At 46.8% G+C, this 14,288-nt stretch overlaps 1 protein-coding gene and 1 pseudogene across 4 annotated transcripts in view; both read right to left on the minus strand.

The window, feature by feature from the left end:
- LOC146186585 (ubiquitin carboxyl-terminal hydrolase 25-like) overlaps positions 1-14,288 on the minus strand; it is a 74,081-nt gene that overhangs the window by 24,501 nt on the left and 35,292 nt on the right. For all 4 annotated transcript variants that reach the window (XM_084607307.1, XM_084607305.1, XM_084607306.1 and 1 more), the window contains 2 exons: positions 13,826-14,054; positions 6,581-6,759 (listed from right to left, as the gene is read on the minus strand). In XM_084607307.1, the coding sequence (XP_084463433.1) occupies positions 6,581-6,759; positions 13,826-14,054 (408 nt within the window). The remainder of the gene's footprint in view (positions 1-6,580; positions 6,760-13,825; positions 14,055-14,288) is intronic.
- Positions 611-4,021, minus strand: LOC146186586 (uncharacterized; annotated as a pseudogene).

Genomic DNA, 14,288 nt, shown 5'->3' on the forward strand with positions numbered 1-14,288 from the left:
AGTTTGTCTAACACTTCTTGTGCTTGCTAGATGGCTGGAAAGTCTGAGCAGGATGCAGCAAAAAACATCTGCCGGGGTTTAACTCCTTTAAACCAATTAGGATGCCAAAAGCACTGTTTAGCATGGTTTTTGGTTCTGCTTAGTGGCTTCGCATCGACCGACTGGCATACAGGGTTTGGCAAAGTGCTTACTTTGTTTGGCTCTTGGGGAAAGGAAGGGTGCAGTATCCATCTCACTTCTTGATGGACACCCACGCTTACAATTAACGGAAACGAAAGTGTATGACGCCACCCTGAATACTACTCATGAATGACCGAGTCGCAATTTTGATTTGAAATCGCATCATAATTTTGTTGCCGCTTTCTGTTCCCACTTCCTACCCACGACACTCGAGAGGCAAGCAAGTCTTTGGCCTTAAAATATTCTGTGACTGGCCGTGAAAAAACGTGAAAAACTGTGTCAACATCGATTGGCATAACAATGTTGCCTCTTGACCGGATGTTGATCAAAAAAATTGAATATGTTTCCACAAACCATTCCCTAACCAGTTAGGTGACCAGCAGGTGCCTCAGGCAAGCAAACGAGCTTCCCAAAAAAGCTTGTGGGAGGAATGAGTTTGATGGCTCATAGCTAGGGGTTGAAGTTTTCGGTTTTTATCTTCTGAGAATTCGGCTGACTTTTCGGGTGACTTTTCGTGCCTGGTTTGCTCAAATGCTCATGCAAAATTTGGCTGCGAATGCTGTGAACAAACCCCTCTGTGCATGTCAGATGGACCCCAGATGCATTCCTGGGGAGTGATGTAAAAGTGCTTATGGTTTCCTTAAGGATGGCTTTTTTGGTGGCCTTTAAAAAATGCAAGACACTGTTCGTTTCTCTGATCAGCACCCGTACACAAGAACTACCAAACAGTGCATTCGGAAACTATGCAGGGTTCGTACAGGTGGCAAAGAAAAAATTCAAGGATATTCAAGGAATTTCAAGCCCCCATAGGAGGATTTTCAAGGCCCCCTTCGAGGGCTTAATTTTTTTTTCCATGTCAAAGATCTTCAAACAGTGCTCTCAAAACGTCTGAAATATTTATTCCACAAAGAAAAAAAACATCACTACGCAGATTTGCTTCTATTGCACAGAAAAAAATTAAATATAGCTTCATAAAATATCACAGTGAAAGTTTGGTCATATCCCGCAGAAAAGTAAAAAGTTAGTTTTATAAAATTGTTGGTTATTTCCTATACCCTCAAAAAATATTGTCCACTGCTTCAACTACACAAAACAAAAAATTCCTTAGGAAGCAGCTCCTCAGGGCTACTTCAGGGGAGCTCCAGCAGCTTTTGTTGAATTTGGAGCTTGATGGCGTGTAGCTCCTCACTCTTGTCTTTGGCCGTCTTTCTGAGGTTATTGGACTTTACAATGTGTGTCACATTGTTTTCTGCCTCTGCTTTATCAGCATAGGCATTTGCAGATGCCATGAGATCATCTATTGTCAATTCCAGCTTCTTTTTCTTTCTTTTCATTGCATCAAGCTCTTCCTCAATGCAGTGCTTTTTTCTCTGCTTTGAAGCTTCAAGGTCCTGCTTTTTCTGGGCTTCCAAGTATGCTCCATACTTTTGCCATGCAGCTGACACAGCGATCCTCAGTTCCTTGGTGATTGGAATGTTTAGAACACCACCTGCTTTCTCAACCGCATCGCACACGATCCGTTGTGAAACATATGAAAGGTCCTTCAGATTCTCAACGCACACCTGTCGGTTTACACTGAATCCACGCTCGACAGTTGCCTGGCCATGACTGAGGACAAGCAGAAGTTTCACAATGCTCCACAACTTCGAGTAGGTTGAACTGAACTTCAAGAGTATCAGGGTAAAATTCATCCAGTCTGTCAGCGCACTTGTCAAATTGTCTAAGCTGATGTTTCTGCTCGTGCAGGAGCTCCGTGTACTCGGCCAGCACCGTGTCTCGAAGGTGATCAGCCATTCTACCTGCAGTGATGAGGGTGTCCAACACTTTTCTGAAACCTGCAAGGCATTCCTCTGGCTTCGAGTACATCTGTCGTGGGTCTAGTGAAGAAAGGCCCCTAACAAATGCAAACTTCAAGGGGCTTCTGTCTAGAACTTTCTTTGTGGCACTGATCAAAAAACTGTTTACATTCCATCCGGAATTGAAACACGTCCTTTGAGCTCACTTTAGAATTCTTGAGAACTTGCTCTGCTTGTAGCCTATATCCACCTTTTCAAGTGGAACATGGTTCTCGGCATTATCAATGTCGATCTTCAGCAGACCCGCTATCCCTTTGGCAGACAGGATCGAACATTTCAAAAACTTCGTCAGCAGCTTTCTGAGAACAGTTTCTAAATTCCTTGCAAGGAAAAAAACCATTGGTTTGTCTGTCTGGTACTCTACCAGAAAAGGGTTCAGTGCCATCGCCACAAATAAGGCAAAATTCAACTTTGCTGGCAGCAAAGCATCACAGCAGAACTCCCACAAGTTATTGAAAGATGCACATTTTGGCAAGTTGACTTCTTTTTTTCTAGCAGCCTCAATGTACTTTTTCATGTCACACCACAACAGCAACGCTCTCTCAATTACAGGAACATTCTCCACCCACCTGTGGGCGACAAACTTAAGAGGAAAGGTATCTTGGCCTGTAACTGCCGAAAAGTCCTGTCTCCGTGCTGGAGCACCTTCAAAAATTGCACTCAGACTAGACAACAAGCAGTCAAGTCCCCATTTAGTCGCTGAAACTCCAGCCCTATAAGCATTGTGCACTGTGTGTAGCCCACAAGTGCCTAAGTCCACACACAGAACTTGGTGGCTTTGTTGCAAGTGCTCTTGAACACCTTTGAAGAACTTCAGATTGACATTGGGCCCATCCATCGATATCTGAAGAATCTTGGCAAGAGGCAAAGGCTCGAGGGCGCTTAGCAACTTTTCCTGAATGTCATCGGCTGTGGAATGCCCCATAAAAACAGAGGTGTAATACCTGGTCGTCACTTGGTGAGCAGAGTCCCAACACCTCACGTGCACATCCATTTGCTTACTTTGCAGAAAGTCATTTGCCGACTCGTCAAACAGTACGACATAGAATTCACACTGTTCTATTTCTCGCTGCAATGCTGAAAGAAAGAAAGGCCTGAGACCGTGACACGTCATTTAGGCGCATTTCTTCTCACCACAAGAAAACGCCTTTGCCACTTCACTGTCCGGAAACATGCGCTGAAATAGCTCCCCTGCTTGGGATGACGACCGGTACGAAAAGTGGGATGTCACAACTTTCAGAGTCCAAAGAATTTCAGCGTCAGTGACAAGCTCATGCGCTTTGCAAGCATCGTTTAGGCTTGGCGACTGCGAGGAACACGCGCTAGTAGACTGCTCTACCGCGACCGGCGTCAGGTACCTTTTCAACGCGCTCTCTTGCGCTACCTTCATTGCGCCAATATGCTTGCCGCTTTTCATGTGACTTTTTAAAGCGGATTCACCCATGGCAGTCACATCCACAGTTTTACCGCAAAGCTTGCACTTAGCCCGATGCGGACTCGTATCAGGCGCAATCCACTGCTTGTATTCGTCATGGTGGAGCCACGTAGCCTGAAACTTGCTCTTTCCGGGCATTGTGTCACATATGAAAATATCACGTGCGCTGACAGGCAGAAGCCACGCTCATTCCAAAAATGCAAGCACTAGGGCAACGCCAGCGTAGACACGGCCGCACGGCTCGGTAAACCTATCTAAAAACGTTGGGCTCGGTCAGTGATGGCGATGCGATAGCGATGGGACGACGCAGCCGCGCGCCCACTGCAGTGTTGCCAGCCGCCTAACGAGAATGCGCTAAATAGGCTAAAAATCGATATGTTTCCTTCCCCGCAGTTCATTCAGAACTGAGTCAAGAATAAAAGTTTAGCAACAAAAACGTTTTCATGACAAAAAACACCAGTTCAAATTTAGTATTCAAGGAATTCAAGAATCTGCAAGGACCAGTCATAAATTCAAGGTTTTTAAGGGCCTTGAAAACAGACTTCCGTAATTCAATGGTATTCAAGGTTTTCAAGCACCTGTGCGCACCCTGCTATGGCTTTCATGCTGAATATGCTTAACCATTAGCCAAACCCGACCTTGAAACGCTAGTTTATTTTTCAGAAAAATGTCCTGGGCCATTACGTTATTTGGCATAGAAAAACGTGAGTGCTTCACCTTGGCTATGACGGCGGGTGGTGCATTTCACAGCGGCCATCGCACACTGTGCGCGCCCCAACCATACCTCTCGACGGATCCTCCTCTTCCTCTTTCCCTTGGCACCTGCCTCACTCCACCCCATAGTTTTACCTGATGTTTTGCTCCTTGCTAGCTTTGTCAATAAAGTCTACGCCATTCAACCCAGGAACATGACGGAGAGGTCCAAAGATAAATGACTTGGGTATGTCAAGCTGAAGACAAAGGCCACTACTGTTTTATAGGGGGCTAATACTGGAAAATGTAATGAGAGGTATTTAGGTTTCCCAATTCAAAAAAAGCTTTGCAGGTCTGATATTACTTCTAAGTTAGGTGCCAGCTTTTGTCCTCTTAGCCAAAGGCAAGCCCGGCCTTGACAATAGCCCTGATGACTCTTTGCCCCATGACTACTTTTTCAAAGTAACAAACGCTGACAGTTCCCAACATGGCAGTGGTACAGTCGTGCCCCGTTAATATGACCCCCGTTAATATGGACTACACGAATTATGGACACTTTTTCTGGGGACGAAACCTTTTCAATGAATTTATGCCTCGTTAATATGGAAACTTGCTGTCCGGACAATGGACAGGGGAAGAATGCACGCGCCCCACTTGGGCCCATGTATTTTTGTCTCGTTAATATGGACAGTGCTTGAAAAAAAGCAGAGGAGTCCGAACGCAAGTTAAAGAAGGGCGCGCCGCCCGCGAACCTACGTGACAGCCGATATGGCGGGATGCCTGAACGTGTCCTGTGGGGTTGGAAAGAACCAAAGCGGGCGTGTCGCCATTCTAAGGGAAGGGGAAGGGGCGGGTGGAGAAGAACGTACACAGCAAACCGAGGGTCAGCGTAAGAAAGAGGGGGAACCAGAAGATTTCTGGGTGCAGCGGAAGTGCCGCCGCAGTCGGCAAAACAGCAACATGTGGTTGCAATAAATTCTGCTGAACATGAACAGAGAGGCCAGTAAAAGCGTAAGAAAGAAATGACGGGAAGAAAGACAAATGCCTACAGTGGCGGTGGGAACTGAAGTTTCCTTTCCCAAAGCGCAATGTGCGTTCCATGAAGCCGTTAACGCTTTTCGGTGAGAGTTAAGACACACTCACAAAGTAGAGCGACAAAAGAAAGGCGACGTACGAACACGCAACCAGGACCGGGCGTCCCGTCCTGGACGCGCTTCCCTCTCATGCTCCTGGTTTTCGTCCCTGTTGCGCTGCCGAACTGTCAAACTTTGCACACTAGGCGGTCCGTATGTCGGCTTCGCTTTGAGTCAACGATGCGGCCTTGACAAGGTCTGAGCTCTTCGTAGTCAGCTAGCCGTCGTTCTAAACTGTACTTCAGCTTGCAGTGTTTGTTTTATGGGAACACGTAAAAACTGCGCCAAGAAGATGGGATGTTCGATAGCCCTCTGCATAGCAGCTTTCCAACTTGCCTCCCTTGCTTCCTTACAGAAACAGTACAAGGCAAAAAAAAGAAAGAATCAGAAGAACGGAAAGGCAGAAAGGTTAACTAGGCAAAAAAGTGCACAGCATCAGGAGCCTGTAACCTTCAACCTGAGTCTGGCTTTTGGCATGGCGGGAGTTAAACGAAAAAGAACAGAGCTGAACGTAGGCGCGAAGAAATCTGTGAATACAAGCGGCAAAAGCCATCTCAGCCAATCCAAGCTGCGAGGGACTAGTATCGACAGCTCAGCTATTTCCTCGCCTCAGGAGAATCTCAAGCAGCTACTTAGCAGCTACTTTGCTCAGTGAAGAGGCCATTTTGGAAGTGGCGGTAGTAGAGTAGAGAATCAGACGCTGATTCATCGGCCAGTGACGAGTTCGTGCTCGAAAGTTCGACCAACACAAAGCCCAACATCACGGGTGTCATGGTAAGCGAGTCGCTTCAGACTGCCCTACAATTTTTTGAAGACAACAATGACAAGGATAATGCACTCAAAATTGCCGGTGTTCTGTGAAATTTTGAGTCCAGTGCCCACCGTTATGTACAAAAGCAGTCGTTAATTACAATTCTATTTTCTCAATAAAATCCTTTTTGTTTTTATTCATGACTCGTTATTATGAATGACTCACTTTATACAGTTTTGGTCGGAAACCAAAGTGTCCATATTAACGAGGCACGACTGTAGTGGCATGCGACACTTATAGTGAAGCTGCAAGTGGGTTATGGGAGGGACCACAGTGGAGATATCCAAATAAATTCCAGCTGCCTCATATTCTTCACTATCCAGCTGACACTGAGAAGTGACTACTGTGCACAAGGTTTCACCCCACGACCTTGCGCTCAGCAGCCAAATACTACAGCCTCCGTAAGGTGGTACAGACAATCTACAGTGAACAGACTCACAAAAGCGAGGGAGGGAGAAAGGGCTTTGCTCACCTGCAGCTGTGGCTGAACGGGTGTCACCACAATGTCATTGCCACCTGCGGCAGCGTCTACAGCCGCCCTCTCTTGGTGCTTGAGGTCCCACTGCTCAAGCTCTTTGCGAAAGGCAGCGTTGTCAGCCTCCACATACCGAGCTAGGTCGGGTGGTAGTTGCAGCTCCGAATCTTTGACACCTGCACAATAAAAAAGTCAATTTTATTTTTTTATTTTCTGCGCGCTTCTGCATGCAATTATTGCCACAAAGGTTCTCCCCAAGACGTTGAAATTATCCAGTGTAAACCGGGGGAATCAAATACGCACAGAGGCATTCAGCTTCCCTGGTGACACGACTGTCCTCTCCATTCTCTCCTACATTTGCTTTTGGGAACATCCACTCGCAGCAGCGTTTCGCAGCATGTGTGCGGAGAACAGAAAGCTATGCTCAGGGGAGTGGTACCATCACAATGACAGGAACCGCGGCCCCAACACAAACCCCATGCATTCACTGTGAGCGTGATAAAATCAGCCTACTGTTGAGGCCGGCCGAGAATCTCTGTTACAGCCCAGCAGAAGCAGGAGGTGCCCAACCAGGCCATGTATGAGCTAGCTGCCTCTGTACTGTCGGGTGGTCACATGAAACGGAACACACTTGGCTTGGCATACAAACAGTCGAACTCAATAATAACAAAAGCTCTATCACAGATATAAGTACAGCTGGCACCCTCAAGAACTGATGTACTTCATCAGCCTCTCTCAAGAACAAGCTGATTTGTTCTGCAGTAGCTTCTGTGTGCCTTCTGCTTGCCATTTTCACTGATTTTATCTTGAATGTGCTGAGAACCTGCAACACCATACAGCCACTCCTGCCTTGGCTACCAAAAGGTGGCCAGCAGTATTGAATAAATGACAATAAAAACCCTTCAGACAACAATTAGCATGTTAAAAAATTTACGAAGTAAGAATCTAATGGTGTATTCGGCTGAGGTGCACTGCCCCCGCACTGGTGTGAAGGAACTGACTTCAAACACGGCACGAGTAGATCGTCCCTGTGTGCTGCAGCCGAATGTGTGACGCACACGAAGACTGCTGTCCTTGTTTCTGCAGTCTATTCTGCAAAGCCGCCGAGACGAGACTCCTGACTGTCTCGGAGGCCATCCTACGTCCCTAAAAATGGTGTGTATACCCAGTGCTAACTAGTGATGCCGGCGCATGCTGCGAAATGTTGCGAATGTGGTGGTGTTGGTTTGTCAGGCACTACAACAGTGCTATTCTTACCGGTTTCTATCTGTACGTTTCACAATACGCACATTGTAAACCTTCAGCTACGCACGGGTCGTCGACCGGTGGCTGTGTAATGGCAGTGTACATTGCATTTGATAAGATGTTCATCATTTCCTTACTATATACCCACCTGAAATTCTTCCTCTTTTTTTCTTCGTCGAAGCTCGCTATCGGCCTCTGTAGAGCAAATACGGATACTATGAAAGCATCGTCTGCTAGCGCGCGCTGCCCGATGGGATTGCACTCCGCTCCCACTGTCAGTCCCCACAGTGGCACGGTGCCGCACACGTGTCGTGCTTGCTCCAGCTGAACGTACGGCACTGAACGAGTGGCAACCAGCCGACCTGATTCTTGGGTTCTTGCCTATGCACACTTTCACGGCTCTTTGAGGCTTGAGTCGGGGCACTGATGGAGGTGCTGGGTAGCATACTGGCTACATCGCTGCTGTAGCAGTTTCTCCATAAGCACAGCGTCAGCCAAAAACGTCGCGATGGTGGTGGGCGGGTTCCGCACGAGGCCGGAAAAAAGCTGGTCTTTGACGCCGCGCATCAAGTGCCGCACCTTCTTGTCTTCACTCATAGATAGGTCGGTTCAATGGCAAAGACACGTGACGTATTCAATGTACATTGCGACCCCCTCGTTTGGATGCTGGACTCGAGAGGTCAGGTCTCACAAAAACAGCGCACCACCCTCAGACAAATGGCCTATCGGAACGGCTCAACAAAACCTTGGCAGACATGACCTCAATGTACGTCGACATTGAGTGTAAAATGTGGGACGAGATCCTGCCGTATGTCACCTTCGCTTACAATATGGTGATGCAAGAAACCACGCAGTTTACACCGTTCCGTCTCGTCTATGGCAGCGACGCCCGCACAATGTTGAACATGATGCTCCTGTGCGGGGATGAAGCGGTTGCACCCGATGCCGCCCATTTAGCGGAACAAACAGAGCAAGCACATTAGCTGGCCCACTGAACCTCAAGGAGCAGCATGCCACCGACGCTCGACATTATAGCCTTCGGCACAGGGAAGTCCACTTTGAATCAGGGGACCAAGTATGGGTGTGGACCCCCGTACACCACAATGGCTTGTGCGAAAAACTGCTACATCGGTATTTTGGACCGTATAAAGCCGCGAGTCGTGACAATATATGAGCCAATGAGGGTACCAATGTACTAAAGTACAGTAAAACCTCAATAATTCGAACTCCCATAATTCGAAATCCCGGATAATTCAAAGAATTTCTGCGGTTCCGTAATTTCTAATGGAAATTTAACTGTACAATTCGAAGAGGAGGCCTGCACCAGCCCTGCTATATTAAAGGATTTCAGTGCTTTGCTGGAATACTCTACCCTAATTTCGCCACATTGGGAATTATTACTACATGGGTAATACCTTATTACCTCATAATTCCCATTGAGAACTCACGAAGCTCACGTGTTTGGAGGATGCAGGAAAACACAATGTTGTGCATTCAAGCCACCTAGCGCAGCATGACCATATTAGCTCTTTCACCAAAGTTGCGTGTACTTGGGATTGGCGTGTCCTACCAGGCCCAGCTTACCCGGGACAAATATATGCTGGCCCGAGGCTGAGAGCTTCAGAGTGGCCCAAGCCCGTGCACACCTCTAGCTCCCACTAAAAAATTTTGAAATCAGATCAAGGTCAAACAGAGCACACATGTGCCATATGTGTGACTATACATCATACAGCACGTATACACCTTTGCATTTCGTGTTTCTATGGAGGCGAAACACAAAGGAATCCGTGTGCAGTAAAACCTCGTTTATCCGGATCTCATTAACTCAAAAATTCGGTTAACTCTGACTCGCTGCGCGGTCCCGGCAAGACTGTGTATAGTTCAATGGCGGCAGACGCTCATAATCTCGGAGGCATTTACCCACACATCGGACAGTTAACTCTGAGAACTCAGAGGATGAGGGACTTTCCTGCGTTACCGTGCAATACAGCATGGATGTGCATCCACAGTGGCGGGCAACGGGAAACCTACGCGAGGTGAGTCGGTCTGCGCACCGCTCAGAAGGAAAAAAAAAAAAAAAAGAAAAAAAAACTGAAGGGCATGAAATGTGGTGATGATGATAGCGGATCATGTGAGCAGTAACTAGGTGGCGCCGGTGACTGCGCACTTCATCATTATCATGGCGGCGAGACTTCGTATTTTGCTGTTAAATGACTGCCACTGCTGTCCCGTGGCTGCGATGGCTGCACTGATTGCACGCCTGATTTCTTTGTCCCGATTGTTTGTGATGCGATGATGACCGCGCGCGAATCATGAAAATGAGCGCCTGTTGCTCTGTTCGACTGTGTTTGGGGCCTATTGCCGTTGCGCTCCACAACGATGGCGACCGCCACTCCAGTGAAGCGATGAAGATGCTGTCGTCGCTGGCATGCTGACCGATGACGACATGTTATCGGAAGTTCTCGAAGAAAACGGAAATTGTTCTGGCGATAAAAGTCATGAGCAGCCGCTGCTGCGATGTTGCACTGTGCAAGAGGCCGCCGAGGTTCTCGCTTACTGGGGGAATTTTGAGTCTGATCACGCGGGAATGAGCGTGCACACCCCAACTTGATGGGACTGAAAAAAATGTTATCATGCAAATTCTGACGAAGAAACAAACAAAAATAACGCAGTTTTTCATGAAATAAAGGTATGTGTATGCCCAGTACATTTTTTTTTGGTTGCTTTCATGGTAAATTCGATAATCCAGAATTAGGTTAACTCTGAAATCTTTGCCGGTCCCTTGCGATCCAGATTAACGATGTTTTACAGTATTGTGGCCCGAAAGGCACTAACAAAAGTCCCCTCCGCCAAGCATTGGGGTTGATGTCGTTACCATATTTGCCGAAGAAGCGGATTAATCAATTTCCTCTCTCCTGTGGCTGCGACACTATGCGACCATCGTGTCGTTGCGCATGGGTGCGCTATATACCTTCTAGAACCACTTTGTGGCAGACTGATATGTTTAGTTGCATAATTTACAATAAGCACAACATGACATCATGGCTGCTCACAAATATTTTGTGCGCTCAGTAAACGCTGCCAACTTTTTTATCTGACAGCACAGAAAGACCGAAGGAATAGGACACTGTCGAGGGTTGCTGACAATATATAACTGAGTGGTACTCGCACAACGATGCGGTGAAGGGCACAAAAGGTAACACGGAGACTAGGTGTTGCAGTGCAAGGAACTTGCAATACCGAGGCATGATTAAATGTGAAAGAAATAAAAATTTAAAAAAAATTTGTTGTAGTGCGCATAGTCAACCTTAAGATAATTAGATCTTAAAGGCAAGATGAAGCGAAAACCCTGAGTGTAAATAATATTTAATAAGATACCAGTTGATGTGCCAAAAAATGAAGTAATGCCAATGAGTTCACTCCAAAGAGAAGCTTCATATCTGTGCATACCACAACATCAGGCTATTTTGAAATGAAAGCTACCTCGGGCCAAGGTCAGCGTGTGCCAGCAAGTGACGTTTAAGGAGCCAGAGGACAAAATGTGACTACAGTCGAACCTCGTTATAACGAACACGGATACAGCGAATTATCGGATATAACGAAGTAAAAGCAAAGTTTGGTTGGCTGTGCTTTATTTCTATGGGAGTTCTATCTGTATAACGAAATGAAAAACTGAAAATTTGACACTAAGTCGGTTATAATGAAGCATATTTCGTATTCACACGACTCAAAATCCGCACAGAAGCAAAAAAAAAAAATTTTCAAAACACTAAATTTCGGTTTTATCAATCGCCTCCACCTAAAATGTGTTTGAATCACCCGCGCTTTCGCACGCCACGCCATCTAGGGACCGCGAGTGAATCTAGCATCAATGGCTGCCTGGCATGTGACCGGCACGTGATCGAACCACCGCCCGCGTGCCCCTGCCCCTACTTTTTGCCGACCCGAACGTGTGCTCACTTTCCTCGAGGTCGTGCCGTCTTCCTGCAGCATGGCGGCGCCGAAACGCAAAGCAGTTTCTCTTGAAACAAAGATAAACCTCAAAACTACGCTGGACACGCTGTACGGTGCATGGAACGAAGTGGCACAGTCGACAATAAGAAACTGCTTTGTTGATGCTGGCCTAGCCCCATCCACCAGCGAGACTGAGCCCAACGACGCCCACGATTCTGAAGGTGAAGCGGACAATTTCGCCGAGACGACATGGCGTCAACTGGCGGTTCCGAATGTTACGCTCGAGGACTTTATTGCTGCCGATGACAACTTGGCTGTGGCGCCCGAATTGACCGACCAAGAAATTGTCGATCAGCTGCTTTCTACAGATGATGCTACGAGCAGCGATGAGAGTGAAGAAGGCGAAGAGCGAGCTCTCAGCAGCACCGAGGCCGGCGATATGGCGAGGAAATTGAGAAGGTATCTTGAGAACCTACCTGTGGCCAAATCAGCTGACATTGGGAAAGCGCTGCACAGTGTCGATTTCGTTGAGAAATTTATTCTATCGAATAGTGTGAAGTGCCGCCAAATGAAGATTACGTCGTTTTTTAAATAAATCAGTTCTGCGTGGCCTAAATCCCGATTTGTGTGCTCATTTTTGCTTGGCTGTGCAAAATGAAAGGTAAGGTTCCGCGTGCTTATACCACGCTTTAAAGAAAAAAAAAAAATGCTTTTTTTTCAGCTCTGTGCTTTCCATTTTAGGGTAGCCTTTACTTGGGTTTATGAAAAGAATTTTTTTTGTAGGAATTTGTGTGTACTTTTACAACGAATATCGGATATAACAAACGAATTTCCGCACAAAATGAGACTTCGTTATAACGAGGTTTGGACTAAGCAAAGACCATACTGACACTTAGAGGGGCGACAGGGCCGTTCAATGTATTGCCGTATTATACAGTTGAACCTGAATATATCGAACCTAGATAATTAGAATTTTGGTTATATCGAATTCACGGAATATCCCCTTGAAAATCCCATGTAAAAGTATAGGAAACCTGCGTCGTATATTGAACTCAATTTCACCGGTCGTTCAATATATCGAACTCCGCACCACGCATTATTGCGCCTTCCTCAAAGATGATCGCATCACCCTTGGCCGTTTGCCGCGTGTCGTTTTCAGGCCACGCGCGGAAGTAATGAGTGGGCACAGTTCGGCGACGGCTGCTCTAGGGCAGCACCGTGCCTTTCCCCCAAAGGCTCGCGCTGCGTGCCAGCACGTGATGTTTGTAAGCCATGTGCGTGAAGGAACGAGAGGGAACCAATTCAGCCTTGGGAGAGGGGAAGAACGCGATAGAGCGAAGCACAAGGGTGGACGCGACAGCCGACGCTGTGGATGCGACGACCGAAACAAATAGTCGCGCGAAAAAAAATTCATTTTATAAGATATCTACAGCCCCAAATGAGCTCAGATTTCGAGGAATTATAATTTAAGGTATGTGGAGCGAAACGCAATAATTAGTTTATGCTCAAATGTTAGCTTTCATGACCCCTTCAAAGAAAAAAAAAACATCTCTAAAAAAGAAATCAAACTACTATCCCTCTGATCCCCAGACGAGCGCACAAAACACTAGTCCCCGCCGGGCTTGTGAGAAACAAATTACAATTCTCCTTGTCTAGCGTGAGGATGATAGTAGCAATGACAATGAGGCTTCAGTTAGTGAAAAACAGTCCTATAAAGTGGCTTTCACCATTTCTACTTTTAAATAGATTTAAGCGCAGTCCTGTAACTTTTTTCTTCTTGAGGCCCTTGTGGATCCTCTATGGGAGCGTACGCAACCTTCATGGCATTGCCGTCCACAATATATTTTTTTCACAGCATTTGAGCTGTCACATCCATTTCCGGCATTTCGACCCAACAAGTGTTGCTGAAAATGACACTTGCGAAAATCGCATAAACGGCTTCAGTCGGATTGTGAATGCACATTGCTGAAACGACTCCTAGCATGTCAGCAGGCAGCCTATGCCCGAGAAAGCAAACAGGGTGATAAAGTGTGACGGGCTCACCCTCAAAGAGCTCTCGGTTGTTCCAGTCCACATAGAGCAGGCAATACGCAGAGGTGCAATGGTGTCCGCCGACAGAGTCCCTGAGCATCTCAGCCCACGTGACCTCGGTGACTGTGACATCGTTGAACTTGAGCCAGGCTGAGCGACGTGGGCAGAACACGAAGGCCCAGTAGTGACCCGACGCAGCCTGACCCTCGTGCACCAGGACCGCATGAAGCCGGTACTTCACCTGAGCATCACCACATCAAGGCATTCAAAACAAAAAGTACAGGCATCACAAGAAGCTCGTAACAAAAACAACAACACATTTCATGGCCACTTCTTTTTCAGTTTGTCGCCAAATTTTAAAACAGGGATCCTTTCTGCACTAATTGTAATTGCAAACCTAATTTCAACAGCTAAAAATAATGCAGTCACCTCTCAACAATCCACTCAGAGAACGTAAATCAGATTTCATGAATTC

The sequence above is a fragment of the Amblyomma maculatum genome, chromosome 6 (assembly GCF_055883805.1).
Source record: "Amblyomma maculatum isolate TAMU_Amacu chromosome 6, ASM5588380v1, whole genome shotgun sequence".
NCBI classification, from domain to species: domain Eukaryota; kingdom Metazoa; phylum Arthropoda; class Arachnida; order Ixodida; family Ixodidae; genus Amblyomma; species Amblyomma maculatum.